Here is a 23,094-nt window from a genome sequence, read left to right on the forward strand (position 1 = left end):
GGGGGAGGGGCTAAATTAACCAAGGCTTCCTGTTTAGACAGGCCCCTCCCAATGGGCTACCATGGGGGTAAGAGTGAGCGGGACGGTTGGAGTATTTAAAGAGGGTTCTACATGATGTAATTGGGGGGTAGGATAGTAGTTTACATGATCTCATTAGGAGGGGAATAAAGGGGAGGGGGGGTGTATATATAGGGTTACGGGTGTCGGGAATAATGGGGTATATATTGATAGTAGTTTACACGATGCCACTAGGCGGGCCACTCCGTTCTTCATGTAGGGTATAGGCCAGGGGTTATGGTACAGAAGACAAGACATTCCAATACAACGTCAGCTGTGCACAGAGAGAGGGTGGTCGGCCTTTATGTTGAATGGCCACCGTTCCTCCAACACCCAGCAGGTGATCTACTGCACACGGCTGACGTACATGTTGGTCCATCTTGTACTTAAGGGTTAGGGTGTAAGGGTAGTTTACATGATGCCATTGGGAGGGCCACAGAGAGGGCCCAGGTCCACTCCATTCTTCATGTAATATTTCTCCAGCTTAGCCAGGATGTGTTTGCCATACGTATACTTCCTCAGAGTGGAGATGTGGGGCCGGATCTGATGGGGAGAGAGAGGGAGAAATAAGTACACACACACACACACAATTGCATAACCATCGATACATATATTTCTAGAGCTTTAAGATAACACTAATGAAAAACCGCTATACAAAATAAAATCACACACACACTCTTCTCTCTTTCAAACACACACACACACACAGGTCCCAACCTTGTGCATTACGATCTTCCTCTGTGTTGGTTCAGCCACGTCAATCATCTTCTGAACCACATAGTTGGCGTACTGGTCCTTCATCATGGTGTACAAGGCGCTGTGGGGCCCCTCCGTCAGGCTACACACCTCGTCTATCAACACGGCCCGCTCTGCACGGGACGCATGGCTCACACACTTCTCCACCACATTACTGCAGAGAGAGGCTGGGTTAGCCACGGATTCTGCTCGGCCTTTTGCGTTCTAGGCCAGGTTAACTGTAACTTTGTGACAACCACATATACAAAACGAGTTTATAAACCATGTTCTCTCTAAGCTACGCACTGGCACGCAGCTCTCCTGGGACTGTTGCGCAGAATAAACAGCGGTAGTTTCAAGAGTTAACACTACCCTATGTGGGAATTGTGATCAAATCAACTCAAGATTAGCCACTTTCAACACAACATACCGAAACAAAATTGCACAAGATATCTTCTTGTAGGCAGAGCGCATTGGAGTAACATTTTCTGTAATAATGGTTGGGAATATTCATATGCGCAGAGAAGCACGAGATTTAACTTCACTCAACTAGTTTTCCCTTTTAGTTAATTAACCTCTTGAAACTAGGGGGCACTATTTTTATTTTTTGAAAAATAACGTTCCCAAAGTAAACAGGTTATTTTGTCAGGACAAGATGCTAGAATATGCATATAATTGACAGCTTAGGATATAAAACACTAACGTTTCCAAAACTGTAAAAATATTGTCTGTGAGTATAACAGAACTGATATTGCAGGCGAAAGCCTGACAAAAATCCTATCAGGAAGTGACTCTTATTTAGAAACATCTGCGTTCCTATGCGTCCCTATTGAGCAGTGAATGGGATATCAACTAGATTCCTTTTTCTATGGCTTCCCTAATGTGTCTAGTGTCACAAGACATAGTTTCAGGCTTTTATTTTGAAAAATGAGCGTGAAGGACAACGTTGCGTCAGTGGTCAGCTGGTGGCTCTCAGAGTGATTTGTGCGTAATAGACAAATGCGGCCATTGTTTCTCTCGCTCCTACTAAGAAGCCAACTGTCCCGGTGGATATATTATCGAATAGATATTTGAAAAACACCTTGAGGATTGATTATAAAAAAACTTTGCTATGTTTCTGTCGATATTATGGATCTAATTTGGAATATTTTTCAGCGTTGTCGTGACCGCAGTTTCCGGTGGATTTCTCAACCAAACGTGAAGAACAAACGTAGGTATTTCGGCTATAAAAATGATCTTTATGGAACAAAATGAACATTTGCTGTCTAACTGGGAGTCTCATGAGTGAAAACATCCGAAGCTCATCTAAGGTAAACGATTTAATTTGATTGCTTTTCTGATTTTCGTGACCAAGTTACCTACTGCTAGCTGGACATAATGCTAGGCTATCGATAAACTTACACAAATGCTTGTCTTGCTTTGGCTGTAAAGCATAATTTAAAAATCTGAGATGACAGGGTGATTAACAAAAGGCTAAGCTGTGTTTCACTATATTTCACTTGTGATTTCATGAATATGAATATTTTCTAGTAATATTTTTTGTCCGTTGCGTTATGCTAATTAGTGTCAGTTGATGACAATTCTCCCGGATCCGGGAGCGGTAGTTTCAAGAGTTAACACTACCTATGTGGGAATTGTGATCGAATCAACTCAAGATTAACCACTTTCAACGCAACATACCGAAACAAAATTGCACAAGATATTTTCTTGTAGGCAGAGCGCATTGGAGTAACATTTTCTGTAATAATGGTTGGGAATATGAATTCATTTTATTTTGTACAGTGGTTTCTTGCATCAAACAACATTTTCAGTCACGTCCTTGTCTAAAGGACAAGTGGATAAACAGGTTCATGTCAAGTCCTGTATGCTTTTTTCCACGTCTCAATGTAGGCCTACATTGAACACCACACATTGTCTGTAGGCTGAATGATATAACAGTTATTTGCATGTTAAAATGTTATGGGATGCATGTTCTCCATTGTTTTTGATGGTAGGCCACTCTGGTAGGCCTACATTATGATCCAATAGCCACAGTAGTCTACTTGGCCACTGTTATAACTAACTTAAAGCGGTTTGCGCTGAGCAGACCTGAAATTTGGTCAATGACAAAAAATAATAAACCAATATGATTGCTTGATGTGCGAGTGTGTACCTGGCAAACTTGTGTTGGCTGAGCCCCAGTACGTTTCCTCTGATCTCAGCTACTATCTTACTCTTGTCCTCCGCTCTGCCGTGTTCTAATACATGCTGGATCACATAGTTACCATACTGGTCCTGGAGAGAGATTTACACACAGTTTGGCATTTAGCTAGTTGACAATTTAGCTAGTTGTTCAACCAGATCCAGCCTTAAACACAAAACACAATACAGAATGTCAGTGTGATGACAATGTCCTGATCTGGACATCAGCAGATGCAAAACAAACATTTTTTTTTAAATTCAGCAAAATGTCTGGTGAAACCGGTGGTGTGCGTGTGTTACCTGCACCAGTTGTTCAGTGTGTTGGTGCAGCTCCTCCAGAATGGGCAGGGTCTGGTCTGGAAGGCAGTGTTCTAGAATACGCTGGATCACTCTACAGCCGTAGGGGTGGGTGGAGAGGGCAAACACCTGCAGAGAGAGAGACACACACACACACCTAGACCTTAACACACCTGACATAACTGATGGTTCATTCACACACCCACACCAGTGAAAGACTGAAGAAAGCCAATTCTCAATTACCTACTTAACTAGACAAACAATCACTAACATTCACACAACTATCTCGTGAGTGGGAATGGAAACACGCAGGAATGTGGAAATTGGTACAATTGAAAAATCCAAGAGACCCATCCAATGTGACTAATATACAGACAATCTTTATGTGAGCTGATAAACCACAATATCTAGTGCATTAGCTCACTCTCCCACAGTCAGCTAAGCACAGGCACATTATTCTCTTTAAAAACACACACTCTTTATGGTAATTTTTTACCTTTAGCCAGTGGATGGAAGATGGTTGCCGCTGGGCTGCTGTTGCCATTAACATGGTGACCCACGTGTTCCCTGCAGGCGATGTATGTGTGTGTGTGTGTGTGTGTGTGTGTGTGTGTGTGTGTGTGTGTGTGTGTGTGTGTGTGTGTGTGTGTGTGTGTGTGTGTGTGAGTGAGTGAGTGAGTGAGTGAGTGAGTGAGTGAGTGAGTGAGTGAGTGTGTGAGTGTGTGAGTGCACGTCACCCACCTGTCCCTTGAAGGCGTCTATTATGAAGTGTAGTGCGTGGGGCTGAACACACTCAATACACTTCTGCACCACGTGGTTGCCGTTCTGATCCTTCACACACTTCAATACATGGCCGTCCAGCTCCCGCACCATCTCACTCTGCAACACAACACACACACAGGGTTAGAGATAGCTGAACACACCAAAGCACACAGTCTATAGTTGCTATTTGCTTGGAGGCGCCTCATACACAGACGATGTGCACACACAAACGGTAGTACAATACGTACTATAACTTGTTGGTCTGAGGGGATGAACTCCAGGGCCTTCTGGATGACTCTACAGCCATACATCTGCAGGGCCAGAGACAGGACATGACCCCTGATCCTCTCTGCTAGAGCCAGCTTTTGGTCCAGACTGCCAAACTACACAAAGAGGAAGACCGAGAGGGAGAGGAGAGAACAGCTAACAAACACTTCTGGATGATGTACAGTGCCTTCAAAAAAAGTATTCACACCCCTCAACTTTTCCCCATATTGTTGTGTTGCACCCTGAATTTAAAATGGACTAAATTGAGCTGTGTCACTGACCTACACACAATACCCCATAATGTCAAGGTGGAATTATGTTTTCAAAAATGTTTACAAATGAAAAGCTGAAATGTCTAGAGTCAATAAGCATTCAACCCCTTTGTTATGGCAAGCCTAAATTAGTTCAGGAATAAAAATGTGCTGGGCTGTGTGCAATAAGCCTAAATTAGTTCAGGAATAAAAATGTGCTGGGCTGTGTGCAATAAGCCTAAATTAGTTCAGGAATAAAAATGTGCTGGGCTGTGTGCAATAAGTGTTTATTAACATTATTTTTATTAAATGACTACCTAACACCTGTACCCCACACACGCAATTATCTGTAAGCAGTGAATTTCAAACACAGATTTAACCACAAAAATCAGCGAGGATTTCCAATGCGTCGTAAAGAAGGGCACCTATTGGTAGATTGGTAAAAATACAAAATGTAGACATTGAATATTGCTTTTAGCATGGTGAAGTTATTAATTACACTTTGGGTGTATCAATACACCCAAAGATACAGGCGTCCTTCCTAACTCAGTTGCCGGAGAGGAAGGAAACCACTCAGGGATTTTACCGTGAGGCAATGGTGACTAAAACAGTTAGAGTTTAATGGCTGTGATAGGAGAAAACAGACGATGGATCAACAACATTGTAGTTACTCCACAATACTAACCTAATTGACAGAGTGAAAAAGGAAGCCAGTAAAGAAAAAAAATATACCAAAATATGCATCCTGTTTGCAATAACGCACTAGAGCAATACGGCAAAAAAATGTGGCAAAGAAATTCACTTTATGTCGTGAATACAAAGCATTACTAAGGGGCAGATCCAACACATCACAGAGTACCACTCTTCATATTTTCAAGAATGGTGGCGGCTGCACCATGTTATGGGTATGCTTGTAAATCGGCAAGGAATATGGTTACAGGACAAAAAGAAACGGAATAGAGCTAAGCATAAGCAGAATCCTAGAGGAAAACCTGGTTGAGTGTGCTTTCCAACAGACACCGGGAGACAAATTCACCTTTCAGCAGGACAGTAACCTACAACACAAGGCCAAACACACTGGAGTTGTTTATCAAGACGACATTGAATGTTCCTGAGTGGCCTAGTTAAAGTTAACTTAAATCAGCTTGAAAATCTATGCAAGACCTGAAAATGGCTGTCTATCAATGGCCAATCTGACAGAGATGGAAGAATTAAAAAATATAATAAAAATGGGAAAATATTCTACAATCCAGGTTTACAAAGCTCTTACAGAGACTAACTGCCAACAGTGATTACAGCTGTGAGTCTTTCTGGGTAAGTCTCTAAAATCCTGTTTTCAGATTGTCATTATAGTGTAGAATTGTTTTTGTTTTTTCATTTTGAATTCAGGCTGTAACAACAAATGGGGAATAAGTCAGAGGGTATGTATGAATACTGTCTGAATGCATTGTAGCAGTCAAAACACACAATTTACACACAGAGACAGGCCTGTTACAAATTAGCCCCCCCCCCCCCCGCAATACACACAACTCAAAGAACTTCTGGATTAGGTGCCTGGCAAAAAACACACAACCCCGACCCCCCGTTATGTTGATACCAACATAACGTTCACACAAACCTCAAAGAACTTCTGGATGACGTAGTTTCCGAAGACGTCGACCATGAGTTGATAGGCAGCCTGGAGGATCTCACTAAAGACTAGCTGACGCTCTGCTGAGCTGGCCCTCTCCAACTTCAACTGGATAAACCTGGATGGGGATAATAGTTATTTTCATTATCATCTTTGAGGGATAAAACAGTTACCGGTTTCACGAGAAACCACGGTAAAATTCCCAACGATTAGTATTACCATTTCTAACTTTAATTATCTATTAAATCGTTTGATTACCGTGGTTTGAAAAACTCACGGTAAATACTGTCGAGCATCAACCAAAGTCTGCAACAGTCTGACGCAGATGCAGCATGCAACGTGGGTTTTGTTTTGTGTGAAAACATGGCAGAAGGTAGTGACAGCACTCCGGAGATTTTTCAGCCTTCTAAGAGGACCAAGTGGGTGTATTTTGGGTTTTACAAGAGTGCCGAGGGAAACTTAATCGAAGATGGTCACCCTGTCTGCAGAACCTGCAACACTTCAAATCTCTTGAGTGGTCTTCGTGACCACCACCCTCTACTTTATAGCGAATGCAAGGTCAATTAACTTTCAGCTCAATGGATGATGTGGGGACTTCGGAATGGGGAAAAATGTCATGGTTTGTCCGTCTAACTTGCTAATAGCTTGTCAATAATGTAAACTGAAGCTTTCAGTGTTACCTACTCTTGTAAAAACACTACATGTTGTTCTGCTGTTGTATGCGTCGTGTGTCTGCAGACTCTATTCGCCCATTGCACACGATAACACGTTATGTAGTTTAGTTATCCAACCAACACATTTTGTTCATTTAAAATCTGTCAGTTGTCGACTTGGTTGTAAAAGTGTTCCAACTGGAGAAACACTATAGACTCCTATACAAAGACAATTGTTTGGCTCATATCAATTACTATCACTGTCTTCTTAAGACTCATTTGTATTTATGAAAATTGTGCATGGGGTCATTGCATATAGTCAAATGCAACACAGATGGACTGTGTGTGTGTGTGTGTGTAATAATAATAATAATAATAATAATAATAATAATTGTGACAACACCAATAATAATGCATTTGCTATTCCCTATTAGAGTGCAACAGGCAACCCCAGTGATGCTATTGGTCCCTCATCTACAGTTGTGACAGACACTGAGCAACCATTTAAAAAGGCAGGCTGCTTACGCACCCACATCAAAACAAATGCTCAGACCTCATTCCAGCCCTTTCATATTACATTGCAAAGGACATGATGCCATTTCAAACTGTTGAGAGGCCTGGCTTTCTGAGGCTGATGAAGGTTGCCATGCTGCTAATTTAATTTGTTGTTTGTTTATTGGATTGCTTACTTAAGGTTGTGTTCTTAAAACCTGCACTAGGGAAAATTTTACCTCATGGCCACAGTGCCATTTTTAAATGTTATTATTTTAATGGTTTATGCAAACAAAAAGTGCATAGTGCTGCTAATTGTATTTGTTGTTTGCTGGTTTTCAATATAAAACTTGGTGAAATTATTTCAGTGTATCAGTACTTTCTGAACATTTCCAGCACATTTTAACAATACCCCGAGGATACAGATAACCGCGATACTGATAATACAGCTAACCGTGATAATACAGATAACCACGATAATACAGATAACCACGATAATACAGATAACCGCGACAATACAGATAATACAGCTAACCGCGACAATACAGATAATACAGCTAACCGCGACAATACAGATAATACAGCTAACCGCGACAATACAGATAATACAGCTAACCGCGACAATACAGATAATACAGCTAACCGCGACAACACAGATAATACAGCAAACCGCGACAACACAGATAATACAGCTAACCGCGACAATACAGATAATACAGCTAACCGCGACAATACAGATAATACAGCTAACCACGACAATACAGATAATACAGCTAACCGCGACAACACAGAAAATACAGCTAACCGCGACAATACAGCTAACCGAGATAATACAGCTAACCGCGATAACAGCTAACCGCGATAATAAAGCTAACCGCGATAATACAGATAACAGCTAACCGCGATAATAAAGCTAACCTCGATAATACAGATAACAGCTAACCGTGATAATAAAGCTAACCGCGATAATACAGCTAACCGCGACAATACAGCGAACCGCGACAATACAGCGAACCGCGACAATACAGATAATACAGCTAACCGCGACAATACAGATAATACAGCTAACCGCGACAATACAGATAATACAGCTAACCGCGACAATACAGATAATACAGCTAACCGCGACAATACAGATAATACAGCTAACCGCGACAATACAGATAATACAGCTAACCGCGACAACACTGATAATACAGCTAACCGCGACAACAGATAATACAGCTAACCGCGACAATACAGATAATACAGCTAACCGCGACAATACAGATAATACAGCTAACCGCGACAATACAGATAATACAGCTAACCGCGACAATACAGATAATACAGCAAACCGCGACAATACAGCCAACCGCGATAATACAGCCAACCGCGATAATACAGCTAACCGCGATAATACAGCTAACCGCGATAATACAGCTAACCGCGATAATAAAGATAATACAGCTAACCACGATAATAAAGCTAACCTCGATAATACAGATAACAGCTAACCGCGATAATAAAGCTAACCGCGATAATACAGCTAACCGCGATAATACAGCGAACTGCGACAATACAGCTAACCGCGACAATACAGATAATACAACTAAATATAATACAGATAATAAGGCTAACCGCGACAATACAGCTAACCGCGACAATACAGATAATACAGCTAACCGCGACAATACAGATAATACAGCTAACCGCGATAATACAGCTAACCGCGATAATACAGCTAACCGCAATAATACAGCTAATACAGCTAACCGAGACAATACAGATAATACAGCTAACCCGCGACAATACAGATAATACAGCTAACCACGACAATACAGATAATACAGCTAACCGCGACAATACAGCTAACTGCGATAATACAGCTAACCACGATAATACAGATAACAGCTAACCGCGATAATACAGCTAACTGCGATAATACAGCTAATACAGCTAACCGCGATAATACAGCTAACCGCGATAATACAGCTAACCGCAATAATTTTGGTCACTATAATCGCGATATTACATTTTCATACGGTTTCATCTCTAGATTCAACATGTTCCTATATTTCTGCATTGGCAATGTAAGCTCCAAAACTTTCCAAGCCAATAAAGTGTATTGAATTGCATTGAGGGGGTTGAGTAATAAAGAGAGAACGGGAGGAAAGAGACAGGGATGAGGAGAGAGGGATGAGGAGAGATGAAAGACATGAGAAAGAGGAAATGACACCATGGTAGAACATTCCAGTTGTAAAAGACATGTAGGTAGACCCAGCATCCAAGCAGACAACATCTGGAGTCCATCATTGAGGATGAGACAGTAGGTCTATGTTTTGGTACTGGACAGGAGTGATGAGAGATTATTTGTGTGGTCTACGTGTCTACCTGCTGCCATGCTGGTCCTAACTGAACTCCATGATGTGTCTCTACCTGCTGCCATGCTGGTCCTGACTGATGTGTCTCTCTCTACCTGCTGCCGTGCTGGTCCTGACTGAACTCCATGATGTGTCTACCTGCTGCCGTGCTGGTCCTGACTGAACTCCATGATGTGTGTGTCTACCTGCTGCAGTGCTGGTCCTGGCTGAACTCCATGATGTGTGTGTCTCTACCTGCTGCCATGCTGGTCCTGACTGAACTCCATGATGTGTGTGTCTCTACCTGCTGCCGTGCTGGTCCTGGCTGAACTCCATGATGTGTGTGTCTCTACCTGCTGCCGTGCTGGTCCTGACTGAACTCCATGATGTGTGTCTACCTGCTGCCGTGCTGGTCCTGGCTGAACTCCATGATGTGTGTGTCTCTACCTGCTGCCATGCTGGTCCTGACTGAACTCCATGATGTGCCCAGCAATCTCTCTCAGCTGCAGGTTGGGGTAGCGGTTGTTCCGGAAGTCTTCCAGGAGCCGGCTCCGCCCTGACGGCATCACATCCGACATTCCGTAACGTAGCCGTGACGATGGGAAGAGCTGGCTGCTGGGAGAGAAGAGGGAGGAGCCAGAACTGGCACTGCGATACTTGGCCTCCGCCCCCGGAGCAGCAGAAATGAAACGACCGCTGCCATTGGTCAAACCTCCTGTGGGGAGGGTTCAGAGAGTAGTGATGGTTAGTACTGGTTGGATAACATAATAATAACACTGATAGAATGTTATAATATACTAACCCTAAAAATACAATGCAAGTTATGTCAGCATTTTAATAGACTTCGTCACTCACCCAGGTTGAGGTTGGATGAGGAGCTGTGATTGGACAGAGATGGGGGTGGGGTTAGGGAGTGGGAGGGGCCTTGGTTGGGCAGGGGCATTCCGACAGGCCCGGGGGAGGAGCTAAAGCCAAGGGTTCCGTTGTAGAACCCCCCGTGACCAATGGGAGTGAGACTCGACTGTGTGCGTTTGTACAGGTCACTACTGCCGGTCAGAGAGTCACGACGAGAACCACTCCCACCACTGGAGTTAGCCACTGGGGGGAGACAGAGAGACCATTAAACATACACACACACACAGCGGTCACTACAGTTGGCCTGTAGAGGAAGTTATACACAGAGGACAGGCTACAGACAGTTAAACACAATGAGAAGCCTCTCCATCCAGCCTACTGAATATCAGCCTTGGGTTGCACATGGATAGAGAGGGAGAGAGATGAGACAATAAAACACCACACACACACACACCTGCGGTCCCAAAGCCTCCCAGCGTAGCTCCCAATGTTGCTCCCAGTGAAGAGTTGCTCTGACCGAACCCCAGAGAGGCAGAGCCAGGGCCTGGCTGGGCGGGGCCTGTAAAGAAAACAACATATCACCTTCGTTAATCTACATTTGTTTCGGAATTTAAATGAAATTAAATAATATTTGCACACACATTTTGGCCACGTTCCAGGCTGACTACATTGCAGACCCCTGCGGGATCTAACGTCTGGATAGATATTTGACATATCAACTAAACTCGTAATAATATAGGAATCTGATGCCCGATTGTGAAGTCGATGAAATGGCATGCATCCATTGAAACGTCTGCAATGTAGTTCGCCTGGAACACAACATCTGTCAATTCACCCGTTTTGTTTTCACTCACAGTACGTTGTTTGGCTACCTTGAGAGAAGAGGGAGGAGCTCTGGGAGGAGTTGCTGAGAGAGGAGGATCCATAAAAGGAGTTTCCTGACATAGCCCCTCCCCCCTGCTGCTGAGGCTGCTGGGATTGCATGCCTCGGAACGGACCATTGGCCCCGCCTCCCATACCGCCGTTAGCCCCGCCACCCGCAGCTGCTGCAGCCGCAACTGGAGAGGCAGAGCGAGAGTGAGGCAGAGCGAGAGGGGGGCAGAGCGAGAGGGGGGCAGAGCGAGAGGGGGGCAGAGCGAGAGGGGGGCAGAGCGAGAGGGGGGCAGAGCGAGAGGGGGGCAGAGCGAGAGGGGGGCAGAGCGAGAGGGGGGCAGAGCGAGAGAGGGGCAGAGCGAGAGGGGGCAGAGCGAGAGGGGGCAGGGCGAGAGGCAGAGCGAGAGGGCGAGAGAGGCAGAGCGAGAGAGCGAGGCAGAGCGAGAGAGCGAGGCAGAGCGAGAGAGAGAGGCAGAGCGAGAGAGAGAGGCAGAGCGAGAGAGAGGCAGAGCGAGAGAGAGGCAGAGCGAGAGAGCGGCAGAGCGAGAGAGAGGCAGAGCGAGAGAGCGAGAGAGAGGCAGAGAGCGAGAGAGAGGCAGAGAGCGAGAGAGAGGCAGAGAGCGAGAGAGAGGCAGAGCGAGAGAGAGAGGCAGAGCGAGAGAGCGGCAGAGCGAGAGAGCGGCAGAGCGAGAGAGCGGCAGAGCGAGAGAGCGAGAGAGAGGCAGAGCGAGAGAGCGAGAGAGAGGCAGAGCGAGAGAGCGAGAGAGAGGCAGAGCGAGAGAGCGAGAGAGAGGCAGAGCGAGAGAGCGAGAGAGAGGCAGAGCGAGAGAGCGAGAGAGAGGCAGAGCGAGAGAGCGGCAGAGCGAGAGAGCGAGAGAGAGGCAGAGCGAGAGAGAGGCAGAGCGAGAGAGAGGCAGAGCGAGAGAGCGGCAGAGCGAGAGAGCGAGAGAGAGGCAGAGCGAGAGAGCGAGAGAGAGGCAGAGCGAGAGAGCGGCAGAGCGAGAGAGAGGCAGAGCGAGAGAGGCAGAGCGAGAGAGGCAGAGCGAGAGAGGCAGAGCGAGAGAGCGAGGGGCAGAGCGAGAGAGCGAGGGGCAGAGCGAGAGAGCGAGGGGCAGAGCGAGAGAGCGAGGGGCAGAGCGAGAGAGCGAGGGGCAGAGCGAGAGAGAGAGGGGCAGAGCGAGAGAGAGAGGGGCAGAGCGAGAGAGAGAGAGAGGGGCAGAGCGAGAGAGAGAGAGAGGGGCAGAGCGAGAGAGAGAGAGAGGGGCAGAGCGAGAGAGAGGGGCAGAGCGAGAGAGAGGGGCAGAGCGAGAGAGAGAGAGAGGGGCAGAGCGAGAGAGAGAGAGAGGGGCAGAGCGAGAGAGGGGCAGAGCGAGAGAGGGGCAGAGCGAGAGAGGGGCAGAGCGAGAGAGAGAGAGAGGGGCAGAGCGAGAGAGAGGGGCAGAGCGAGAGAGAGAGAGAGGGGCAGAGCGAGAGAGAGAGAGAGGGGCAGAGAGAGAGAGAGAGAGAGGGGCAGAGAGAGAGAGAGAGAGAGAGGGGCAGAGAGAGAGGGGCAGAGAGAGAGAGAGGGGCAGAGCGAGAGAGGGGCAGAGCGAGAGAGGGGCAGAGCGAGAGAGGGGCAGAGCGAGAGAGGGGCAGAGCGAGAGAGGGGCAGAGCGAGAGAGGGGCAGAGCGAGAGAGGGGCAGAGCGAGAGAGGGGCAGAGCGAGAGAGGGGCAGAGCGAGAGAGGGGCAGAGCGAGAGAGGGGCAGAGCGAGAGAGGGGCAGAGCGAGAGAGGGGCAGAGCGAGAGAGGGGCAGAGCGAGAGAGGGGCAGAGCGAGAGAGGGGCAGAGCGAGCGAGGGGCAGAGCGAGCGAGAGAGAGGGGCAGAGCGAGCGAGAGAGAGGGGCAGAGCGAGCGAGAGAGAGGGGCAGAGCGAGCGAGAGAGAGGGGCAGAGCGAGCGAGAGAGAGGGGCAGAGCGAGCGAGAGAGAGGGGCAGAGCGAGCGAGAGGGGCAGAGCGAGCGAGAGAGAGGGGCAGAGCGAGCGAGAGAGAGCGGCAGAGCGAGCGAGAGAGAGGGGCAGAGCGAGCGAGAGAGAGGGGCAGAGCGAGCGAGAGAGAGGAGCAGAGCGAGCGAGAGGGGCAGAGCGAGAGAGAGGGGCAGAGCGAGAGAGAGGGGCAGAGCGAGAGAGAGGGGCAGAGCGAGAGAGAGGGGCAGAGCGAGAGAGAGGGGCAGAGCGAGAGAGAGGGGCAGAGCGAGAGAGGCAGAGCGAGAGAGGCAGAGCGAGAGAGAGAGAGCGAGAGAGAGAGAGCGAGAGGGGCAGAGCGAGAGAGAGAGGGGCAGAGCGAGAGAGGCAGAGCGAGAGAGAGAGAGGCAAAGCGAGAGAGGCAGAGCGAGAGAGGCAGAGCGAGAGAGAGAGGCAGAGCGAGAGAGGCAGAGCGAGAGAGGCAGAGCGAGAGAGAGAGAGGTAGAGCGAGAGAGAGAGAGGCAGAGCGAGAGAGGCAGAGCGAGAGAGGCAGAGCGAGAGAGCGAGAGAGGCAGAGCGAGAGAGCGAGAGAGGCAGAGCGAGAGAGCGAGAGAGGCAGAGCGAGAGAGCGAGAGAGGCAGAGCGAGAGAGGCAGAGCGAGAGAGCGAGAGAGCGAGAGAGCGAGAGAGGCAGAGCGAGAGAGGCAGAGCGAGAGAGCGAGAGGGGCAGAGCGAGAGAGCGAGAGGGGCAGAGCGAGAGAGCGAGAGAGGCAGAGCGAGAGAGGCAGAGCGAGAGAGCGAGAGAGGCAGAGCGAGAGAGCGAGAGAGGCAGAGCGAGAGAGCGAGAGAGGCAGAGCGAGAGAGCGAGAGAGGCAGAGCGAGAGAGGCAGAGCGAGAGAGCGAGAGAGCGAGAGAGGCAGAGCGAGAGAGGCAGAGCGAGAGAGCGAGAGGGGCAGAGCGAGAGAGCGAGAGGGGCAGAGCGAGAGAGCGAGAGGGGCAGAGCGAGAGAGCGAGAGGGGCAGAGCGAGAGAGCGAGAGAGGGCAGAGCGAGAGAGCGAGAGGGGCAGAGCGAGCGAGAGAGAGAGGGGCAGAGCGAGAGAGAGAGAGGCAGAGAGAGAGAGAGAGAGAGAGAGGCAAAGAGAGAGAGAGAGAGAGAGGGGCAGAGAGAGAGAGAGAGAGAGGGGCAGAGAGAGAGAGAGAGAGAGGGGGCAGAGAGAGAGAGAGAGAGAGGGGCAGAGAGAGAGAGAGAGAGAGAGGGGCAGAGAGAGAGAGAGGGGCAGAGAGAGAGAGAGAGAGAGGGGCAGAGCGAGCGAGAGGGGCAGAGCGAGCGAGAGAGGGGCAGAGCGAGCGAGAGAGGGGCAGAGCGAGCGAGAGAGAGGGGCAGAGCGAGCGAGAGAGAGGGGCAGAGCGAGCGAGAGAGAGGGGCAGAGCGAGCGAGAGAGGGGCAGAGCGAGCGAGAGAGAGGGGCAGAGCGAGCGAGAGAGAGGGGCAGAGCGAGCGAGAGAGAGGGGCAGAGCGAGCGAGAGGGGCAGAGCGAGCGAGAGAGAGGGGCAGAGCGAGCGAGAGAGAGGGGCAGAGCGAGCGAGAGAGAGGGGCAGAGCGAGCGAGAGAGAGGGGCAGAGCGAGCGAGAGAGAGGGGCAGAGCGAGCGAGAGAGAGGGGCAGAGCGAGAGAGAGAGAGGGGCAGAGCGAGAGGGGCAGAGCGAGAGGGGCAGAGCGAGAGAGGCAGAGCGAGAGAGGCAGAGCGAGAGAGGCAGAGCGAGAGAGGCAGAGCGAGAGAGGCAGAGCGAGAGAGGCAGAGCGAGAGAGGCAGAGCGAGAGAGAGAGAGCGAGAGAGGCAGAGCGAGAGAGAGAGAGGCAGAGCGAGAGAGAGAGGGGCAGAGCGAGAGAGAGGGGCAGAGCGAGAGAGAGAGGGGCAGAGCGAGAGAGGCAGAGCGAGAGAGGCAGAGCGAGAGAGGCAGAGCGAGAGAGGCAGAGCGAGAGGCAGAGCGAGAGAGAGAGGCAGAGCGAGAGAGGCAGAGCGAGAGAGAGAGAGGTAGAGCGAGAGAGAGAGAGGTAGAGCGAGAGAGCGAGAGAGGCAGAGCGAGAGAGCGAGAGAGGCAGAGCGAGAGAGCGAGAGAGGCAGAGCGAGAGAGGCAGAGCGAGAGAGCGAGAGAGGCAGAGCGAGAGAGCGAGAGAGGCAGAGCGAGAGAGCGAGAGAGGCAGAGCGAGAGAGCGAGAGAGGCAGAGCGAGAGAGCGAGAGAGGCAGAGCGAGAGAGCGAGAGAGGCAGAGCGAGAGAGCGAGAGAGGCAGAGCGAGAGAGCGAGAGGGGCAGAGCGAGAGAGCGAGAGGGGCAGAGCGAGAGGGGCAGAGCGAGCGAGAGAGGGGCAGAGCGAGCGAGAGAGGGGCAGAGCGAGCGAGAGAGGGGCAGAGCGAGCGAGAGAGGGGCAGAGCGAGCGAGAGAGGGGCAGAGCGAGCGAGAGAGGGGCAGAGCGAGCGAGCGAGAGAGGGGCAGAGCGAGCGAGCGAGAGAGGGGCAGAGCGAGCGAGAGAGGGGCAGAGCGAGCGAGAGAGGGGCAGAGCGAGCGAGAGAGGGGCAGAGCGAGCGAGCGAGAGAGGGGCAGAGCGAGCGAGAGAGAGAGGGGCAGAGCGAGCGAGAGAGAGAGGGGCAGAGCGAGCGAGAGAGAGAGGGGCAGAGCGAGCGAGAGAGAGAGGGGCAGAGCGAGCGAGAGAGAGAGGGGCAGAGCGAGCGAGAGAGAGAGGGGCAGAGCGAGCGAGAGAGAGAGGGGCAGAGCGAGCGAGAGAGAGAGGGGCAGAGCGAGCGAGAGAGAGAGGGGCAGAGAGAGCGAGAGAGAGAGGGGCAGAGCGAGAGAGAGAGAGAGGGGCAGAGCGAGCGAGAGAGAGAGGGGCAGAGCGAGCGAGAGAGAGAGGGGCAGAGCGAGAGGGGCAGAGCGAGAGGGGCAGAGCGAGAGGGGCAGAGCGAGAGGGGCAGAGCGAGAGGGGCAGAGCGAGAGGGGCAGAGCGAGAGGGGCAGAGCGAGAGGGGCAGAGCGAGAGGGGCAGAGCGAGAGGGGCAGAGCGAGAGGGGCAGAGCGAGAGAGGCAGAGCGAGAGAGCGAGAGGCAGAGCGAGAGGCAGAGCGAGAGAGGCAGAGCGAGAGGCAGAGCGAGAGAGGCAGAGCGAGAGAGGCAGAGCGAGAGGCAGAGCGAGAGGCAGAGAGAGAGAGGCAGAGAGAGAGAGGCAGCGAGAGAGGGGCAGAGCGAGAGAGCGAGAGAGGGGCAGAGCGAGAGAGCGAGAGAGGGGCAGAGCGAGAGAGCGAGAGAGGGGCAGAGCGAGAGAGCGAGAGAGGGGCAGAGCGAGAGAGCGAGAAAGGGGCAGAGCGAGAGAGCGAGAAAGGGGCAGAGCGAGAGAGCGAGAAAGGGGCAGAGCGAGAGAGCGAGAGAGGGGCAGAGCGAGAGAGCGAGAGAGCGAGAGAGGGGCAGAGCGAGAGAGCGAGAGAGGGGCAGAGCGAGAGAGCGAGAGAGGGGCAGAGCGAGAGAGCGAGAGAGGGGCAGAGCGAGAGAGCGAGAGAGGGGCAGAGCGAGAGAGCGAGAGAGGGGCAGAGCGAGAGAGCGAGAGAGGGGCAGAGCGAGAGAGAGAGAGAGGGGCAGAGCGAGAGAGAGAGAGAGGGGCAGAGCGAGAGAGAGAGAGAGGGGCAGAGCGAGAGAGAGAGGCAGAGCGAGGCAGAGAGAGAGGCAGAGCGAGGTAGAGAGAGAGGCAGAGCGAAGGTAGAGAGAGAGGCAGAGCGAGAGGCAGAGCGAGAGGCAGAGCGAGAGGCAGAGCGAGGTAGAGCGAGAGGCAGAGCGGGGTAGAGAGAGAGGCAGAGCGGGGTAGAGAGAGAGGCAGAGCGGGGTAGAGAGAGAGGCAGAGCGGGGTAGAGAGAGAGAGGCAGAGCGGGGTAGAGAGAGAGGCAGAGCGGGGTAGAGAGAGACGTAGGGGTAGAGAGAGACGTAGGGGTAGAGAGACACAGGGGTAGAGAGACACAGGGGTAGAGAGACACAGGGGTAGAGAGAGGTAGGGGTAGAGAGAGAGGTAGGGGTAGAGAGAGAGGTAGGGGTAGAGAGAGAGACAGGGGTAGAGAGAGAGACAGGGGTAGAGAGAGAGACAGGGGTAGAGAGAGAGACAGGGGTAGAGAGAGACACAGGGGTAGAGAGAGACACAGGGGTAGAGAGAGACAGGGGTAGAGAGAGACAGGGGTAGAGAGAGACAGGGGTAGAGAGAGGTAGGGGTAGAGAGAGAGGTAGGGGTAGAGAGAGAGGTAGGGGTAGAGAGAGAGGTAGGGGTAGAGAGAGAGGTAGGGGTAGAGAGAGACGTAGGGGTAGAGAGAGACAGGGGTAGAGAGAGACAGGGGTAGAGAGAGACAGGGGTAGAGAGAGACAGGGGTAGAGAGAGACAGGGGTAGAGAGAGACAGGGGTAGAGAGAGACAGGGGTAGAGAGAGACAGGGGTAGAGAGAGACAGGGGTAGAGAGAGACAGGGGTAGAGAGAGGGGTAGGGGTAGAGAGAGGGGTAGGGGTAGAGAGAGGGGTAGGGGTAGAGAGAGGGGTAGAGAGAGTATTTTTTAAATGTTCTTAACCTTTATTTAACTCAGAAGGTCAGTTTAGAACAAATTCTTATTTGCAATGACGGCCTACTGGGGAACAGTGTTCAGGGCGCAGAACGACAGATTTTTACCTTGTCAGCTCAGGGATTCAATTCAGCAACCTTTTTGGTTACTGACCCAACACTCTAACCACTAGGCTACCTGCCTCTAACCACTAGGCTACCTGCCTCTAACCACTAGGCTACCTGCCTCTAACCACTAGGCTACCTGCCTCTAACCACTAGGCTACCTGCCTCTAACCACTAGGCTACCTGCCTCTAACCACTAGGCTACCTGCCTCTAACCACTAGGCTACCTGCCTCTAACCACTAGGCTACCTGCCTCTAACCACTAGGCTACCTGCCTCTAACCACTAGGCTACCTGCCACCCCAGATGGAATGACAGTGTAAATGGAGGAGTGTGTTACCTGCTTGTGCAGCGGATGGAGAGATAATAACTGAGCCAGCGGGGGCCATGAGGCGTACAGGTCCGCCCCTAGATCCTGTGTTGACCACTAGCGCCCCCGTCTGGTCATAGTAGGCAGCTGGAGCCAGCATGGGATAGCCTGCAGAGAGAAACACGAGTTAGACCAGCATTTCCCAAACTCGTTCCTCTGGACTCCAAGGTGTGCACGTTTTTATTTCTTCCCCCCAACACTACACAGCTGATTCAAAGCTTGATGATTAGTTGATCATTTGAACCAGCTGTGTAGTGCTGAGGCAAAAACCTAAACGTGCACCCTCGGGGTCCCGAGGACCTCGTTGGGAAAACTTGTGTTTGACCTGTGTGTGTGTCTCAGAATGTCCGTAAACCGGTAATTGCCGGCTTTTGGCAGGTAAAAAAACTAAAGGCCGACAAATAAAATTGATGCTGGCGATAGGGATAGTGCTTTTTAATTAATTGATGGAAATACAAGTCAACGGAAAAACATTTGACAGTCATGCTTATGGGTCTAACGGTTAATTTGCATAATTTTGTGGAATTAAATTGGAGCATGTGTATTTATCACATGCGCACGCACAGCTTACAGATAACCTATTTTGAGCACAATAGAGCTGCTGGGGTGAAATGTGCTTTTATAAACCCAGTCATTATGCAACAACTCTAAAATAAATAACTTATTAAAAATGGTTTTGATCACCACAATTAAAGAGCAACTATTTTTATTTCTCAACTAGTGTGCCTCCCATTCATATGCAATAGGCAAGGATGGGCATGTTATCAGAGCGTCACCCACCGCTTTGCAATGTGAGCTGCAGGTAGGATGCATTTTGAAAACTGAACATTTCACTTCATATTATGAGGCATGTCTCACCTTGCTTAAAAGTAGCCGAGCCAGAATCTGACCATGGAACCATGGAGGCAATTATTTTATAAAGACTTCCTTTCATATTCCATTGAAACCAGCATTTCTCTTGGTTTTCCTATCACCTTTCTTTCTTTGTAGGGAAAAGCCAAACGCACAATCCTAGTCATATTAGCAAACCATCCTAGTTGTTGCACCTTTAGATTCTCCCTCTAAGTCTCTAGTAGAGATTTTCATCTCATCAGGTGCACTGTTAAGAACGGTGTTTTCCCACGAATTGCATTTTGGAAAATGTTTGAAAATTGTCTACTTCATTACAGGAGTTGCATATTCTGTTTAGATTATGGTAATTAATCTAAACGTGATTTGTCATTCTGAGTACTGTCGGTGGACGACCTAATGGGTTACACACCCAATGCATATGGTTCAGGTAAATTTCTGAAATGGCCGGTAAATTAAAATATTCCCGGGTTACGTTGCCTGGGGCAACAGAAACCTGGTGTGTATTTGTGCGTATGCAGGCACAAGCATGTGAGTGTCTGTATGCGTCTCACCAGGCACGCCGGCCGCCAGCCCCTGTCCGAAGGCGAGCGCCGAGTTGACAGCTGCGGCGGAGATCAGCTGGTCATTCTGCTGACCCTGTGGACCTTGGCTAGGGGTCAGGGGTCTCTGGTTACCGCCCCCACGCATTACCTAAGAAACACAGGATACACAAAGCAATAGCCAATAAGAGGGCAGAGGGTCTGAAACTGGTGTTATGCCATGGACACAACGTGACTGGCCAAATAATGTGCATGATTGCATCAATAATTACTCTATCCATGTTGAAACAATCTACAACCACAAAGTGGTGAGCATTGAAAGACAGGCAAAAAATGTCTGACAGAAGATTTATCTAATAGGAGAGCAGTTGAGGAGAGGTCTAGCCAATAGGAAGCCACTGACCTGTTGTTGGTTCTGCTGGTTCTGTCCTTGAGCCTGTTGATTGGCTGAGTTGTTGGCAGCTGCAGCCTGTTGCTGGAACAGATTGGCTGGATACACTCCCCATGGAGTCACCCCGTAGTACTGAGGAGGCATCACCGCTGGGCCTGAATACACACACGGTAAGTTGGTTGGCACATACAATGCCAGAATAGTGGGTTCAATTCCTTGGAGTATGCATATGTAAAAAGTATGCACGCATGACTGCAAGTTGCTAAATGATACAGTTGAAGTCGGAAGTTTACATACACCTTAGCCAAATACATTTAAACTCAGTTTCACAATTCCTGACATTCAATCCTAGTAAAAATGTCCTGTCTTAGGTCAGTTAAGATAAACACTTTATTTTAAGAATGTGAAATGTCAGAATAATAGTAGAGAGAATGATTTATTTCAGCTTTTATTTATTTCATCACATTCCCAGTGGGTCAGAAGTTTATACACACTCAATTAGTATTTGGTAGCATTGCCTTTAAATTGTTTAACTTGGGTCAAACGTTTTAGGTAGCCTTCCACAAGCTTCCCACAATAAGTTGGGTGAATTTTGGCCCATTACACCAGCTGTCAGGAGGAACTGAGTCAGGTTTGTAAGCCTTCTTGCTCGCAAATGCTTTTTCAGTTCTGCCCACAAATTTTCTATAGCATTGAGGTCAGGGCTATGATGGCCACTCCAATACCTTGATTTGTTGTCCTTAAGCAATAACTTTGGAAGTATGCTTGGGGTCATTGTTCATTTGGAAGACCCATTTGCAACCAAGCTTTAACTTCCTGACTGATGTCTTGAGATGTTGCTTCAATATATCCACATCATTTCCTTACCTCATGATGCCACCTATTTTGTGAAGTGCACCAGTCCCTCCTGCAGCAAAGCCCCCCACAACATGATGCTGCCACCCCCGTGCTTCACGGTTGGGATGGTGTTCTTTGGCTTGCAAGCATCCTTCTTTTTCCTCCAAACATAACAATGGTCATTATGGCCAAAGAGTTCTATTTTTGTTTCATCAGACCAGAGAACATTTCTCCAAAAAAATACAATCTTTCTCCCCATGTGCAGTTTCAAACCGTAGTCTGGCTTTTTTAATGGCGGTTTTGGAGCAGTGGCTTCTTCCTTGCTGAGTGGCCTTTCAGGTTATGTCGATATAGGACTCGTTTCACTGTGGATATAGATACTTTTGTACCGGTTTCCTCCAGCATCTTCACAAGGTCCTTTGCTGCTGTTCTGGGATTGATTTGCACCTTTCACGACAAAGTACGTTCATCTCTAGGAGACAGAACGCGTCTCCTTCCTGAGCGGTATGACAGCTGCGTGGTCCCATGGTGTTTATACTTGCATACTATTGTTTGTACAGATGAACGTGGTACCTTCAAGTGTTTGGAAATTGCTCACAAGGACGAACCAGACTTGTGGCGGTCTACAATTTTTTTTATGAGGTCTTGGCTGATTTCTTTAGATTTTTCCATGATGTCAAGCAAAGAGGCAGGTAGGGCTTGAAATACATCCACAGGTACACCTCCAATTGACTCAAATCGTGTAAATTAGCCTATCAGAAGCTTATAAAGCAATGACAGCATTTTCTGGATTTTCCAAGCTGTTTAAAGGCACAGTCAACTTAGTATATGTAAACTTAACCCACTGGAATTGTGATGCACTGAATTATAAGTGAAATAATCTGTCTGTTAACAATTGTTGGAAAAATTACTTGTGCCATGCAAAGTAGATGTCCTAACAGACTTGCCAAAACTATAGTTTGTTAACAATATATTTGTGCAGTGGTTGAAAAACAAGTTTTAAAAACTCCAACCTAAGTGTATGTAAACGTCCGACTTCAACTGTATATATAAACTCAGCAAAAAAACAAAACGTCCCCTCACTGTCAACTGCGTTCATTTTCAGCAAACTTAACATGTGTAAATATTTGTATGAACATAACAAGATTCAACAACAGACAAACTGAACAAGTTCCACAGATATGTGACTAACAGAAATTGAATAATGTTCCCCTGAACAAAATCAAAAGTAAAAGTCAGTATCTGGTGTGGCCACCAGCTGCATTAAGTACTGCAGTGCATCTCCTCCTCATGGACTGCACCAGATTTGCCGGTACTTGCTGTGAGATGTTACCCCACTCTTCCACCAAGGCACCTGTAAGTTCCCAGAAATTTCGGTCCTAGCCCTCACCCTCCGATCCAACAGGATTTAGATCCGGGCTCTTCGCTGGCCATGGCAGAACACTGACATTCCTGTCTTGCAGGAAATCACACACAGAACGAGCAGTACGGCCGGTGGCATTGTCATGCTGGAGGGTCATATCAGGATGAGCCTGCAGGAAGGGTACCACATGAGGGAGGAGGATGTCTTTCCTGTAACGCAGGCTCAGTCCGATGATGCTGTGACACACCGCCCCAGACCCTCCACCTCCAAATCGATCCTGCTTCAAAGTACAGGCCTCGGTGTAACACTCATTCTTTCAACAATAAATGTGAATCCGACCATCACTCCTGGTGAGACAAAACCGCAACTCGTCTGTGAAGATAACTTTTTGCCAGTCCTGTCTGGTCCAGCGACGGTGGGTTTGTGCCCATAGGCGACGTCATTGCTGGTGATGTCTGGTGAGGACCTGTCTTTCAACAGGCCTACAAGCCCTCAGTCCAGCCTCTCTCAGCCCATTACGGACAGTCTGAGCACTGATGGAGGGATTGTGCGTTCCTGGTGTAACTCGGGCAGTTGTTGTTGCCATCCTGTACCTGTCCCGAAGGTGTGATGTTCAGCTGTACCAATCCAGTGCAGTTGTTGTTACACGAGGTCTGCCACTGTGAGGACGATCAGTTGTCCGTCCTGTCTCCCTGTAGCGCCGTCTTAGGCGTCTCACAGTA

The 23,094-nt window shown here is 49.5% G+C and overlaps 1 protein-coding gene across 2 annotated transcripts in view; it reads right to left on the bottom strand.

The window, feature by feature from the left end:
- Window positions 1-225: 225 nt before the first annotated feature.
- LOC139373643 (pumilio RNA-binding family member 1) overlaps window positions 226-23,094 on the bottom strand; it is a 37,318-nt gene continuing 14,449 nt past the window's right edge. Inside the window, exons 11-24 of one of the 2 annotated variants that reach the window (XM_071114376.1) lie at window positions 20,185-20,327; window positions 19,794-19,932; window positions 18,361-18,498; window positions 11,395-11,580; window positions 10,977-11,081; window positions 10,523-10,765; window positions 10,115-10,382; window positions 6,169-6,298; window positions 4,281-4,415; window positions 4,012-4,149; window positions 3,274-3,399; window positions 2,945-3,066; window positions 775-967; window positions 226-600 (exon numbers count right to left, since the gene is read on the bottom strand). In XM_071114376.1, coding sequence (XP_070970477.1) covers window positions 469-600; window positions 775-967; window positions 2,945-3,066; window positions 3,274-3,399; window positions 4,012-4,149; window positions 4,281-4,415; window positions 6,169-6,298; window positions 10,115-10,382; window positions 10,523-10,765; window positions 10,977-11,081; window positions 11,395-11,580; window positions 18,361-18,498; window positions 19,794-19,932; window positions 20,185-20,327 — 2,198 coding nt within the window. In that variant the 3' untranslated portion in view covers window positions 226-468. Of the gene's footprint in view, window positions 601-774; window positions 968-2,944; window positions 3,067-3,273; window positions 3,400-4,011; window positions 4,150-4,280; window positions 4,416-6,168; window positions 6,299-10,114; window positions 10,383-10,522; window positions 10,766-10,976; window positions 11,082-11,376; window positions 11,581-18,360; window positions 18,499-19,793; window positions 19,933-20,184; window positions 20,328-23,094 lie in introns of both variants that reach the window. The other variant, XM_071114375.1, reaches the window with a different exon arrangement.

The sequence above is a fragment of the Oncorhynchus clarkii genome, chromosome 18 (assembly GCF_045791955.1).
Source record: "Oncorhynchus clarkii lewisi isolate Uvic-CL-2024 chromosome 18, UVic_Ocla_1.0, whole genome shotgun sequence".
Classification (NCBI taxonomy): Eukaryota; Metazoa; Chordata; class Actinopteri; order Salmoniformes; family Salmonidae; genus Oncorhynchus; species Oncorhynchus clarkii.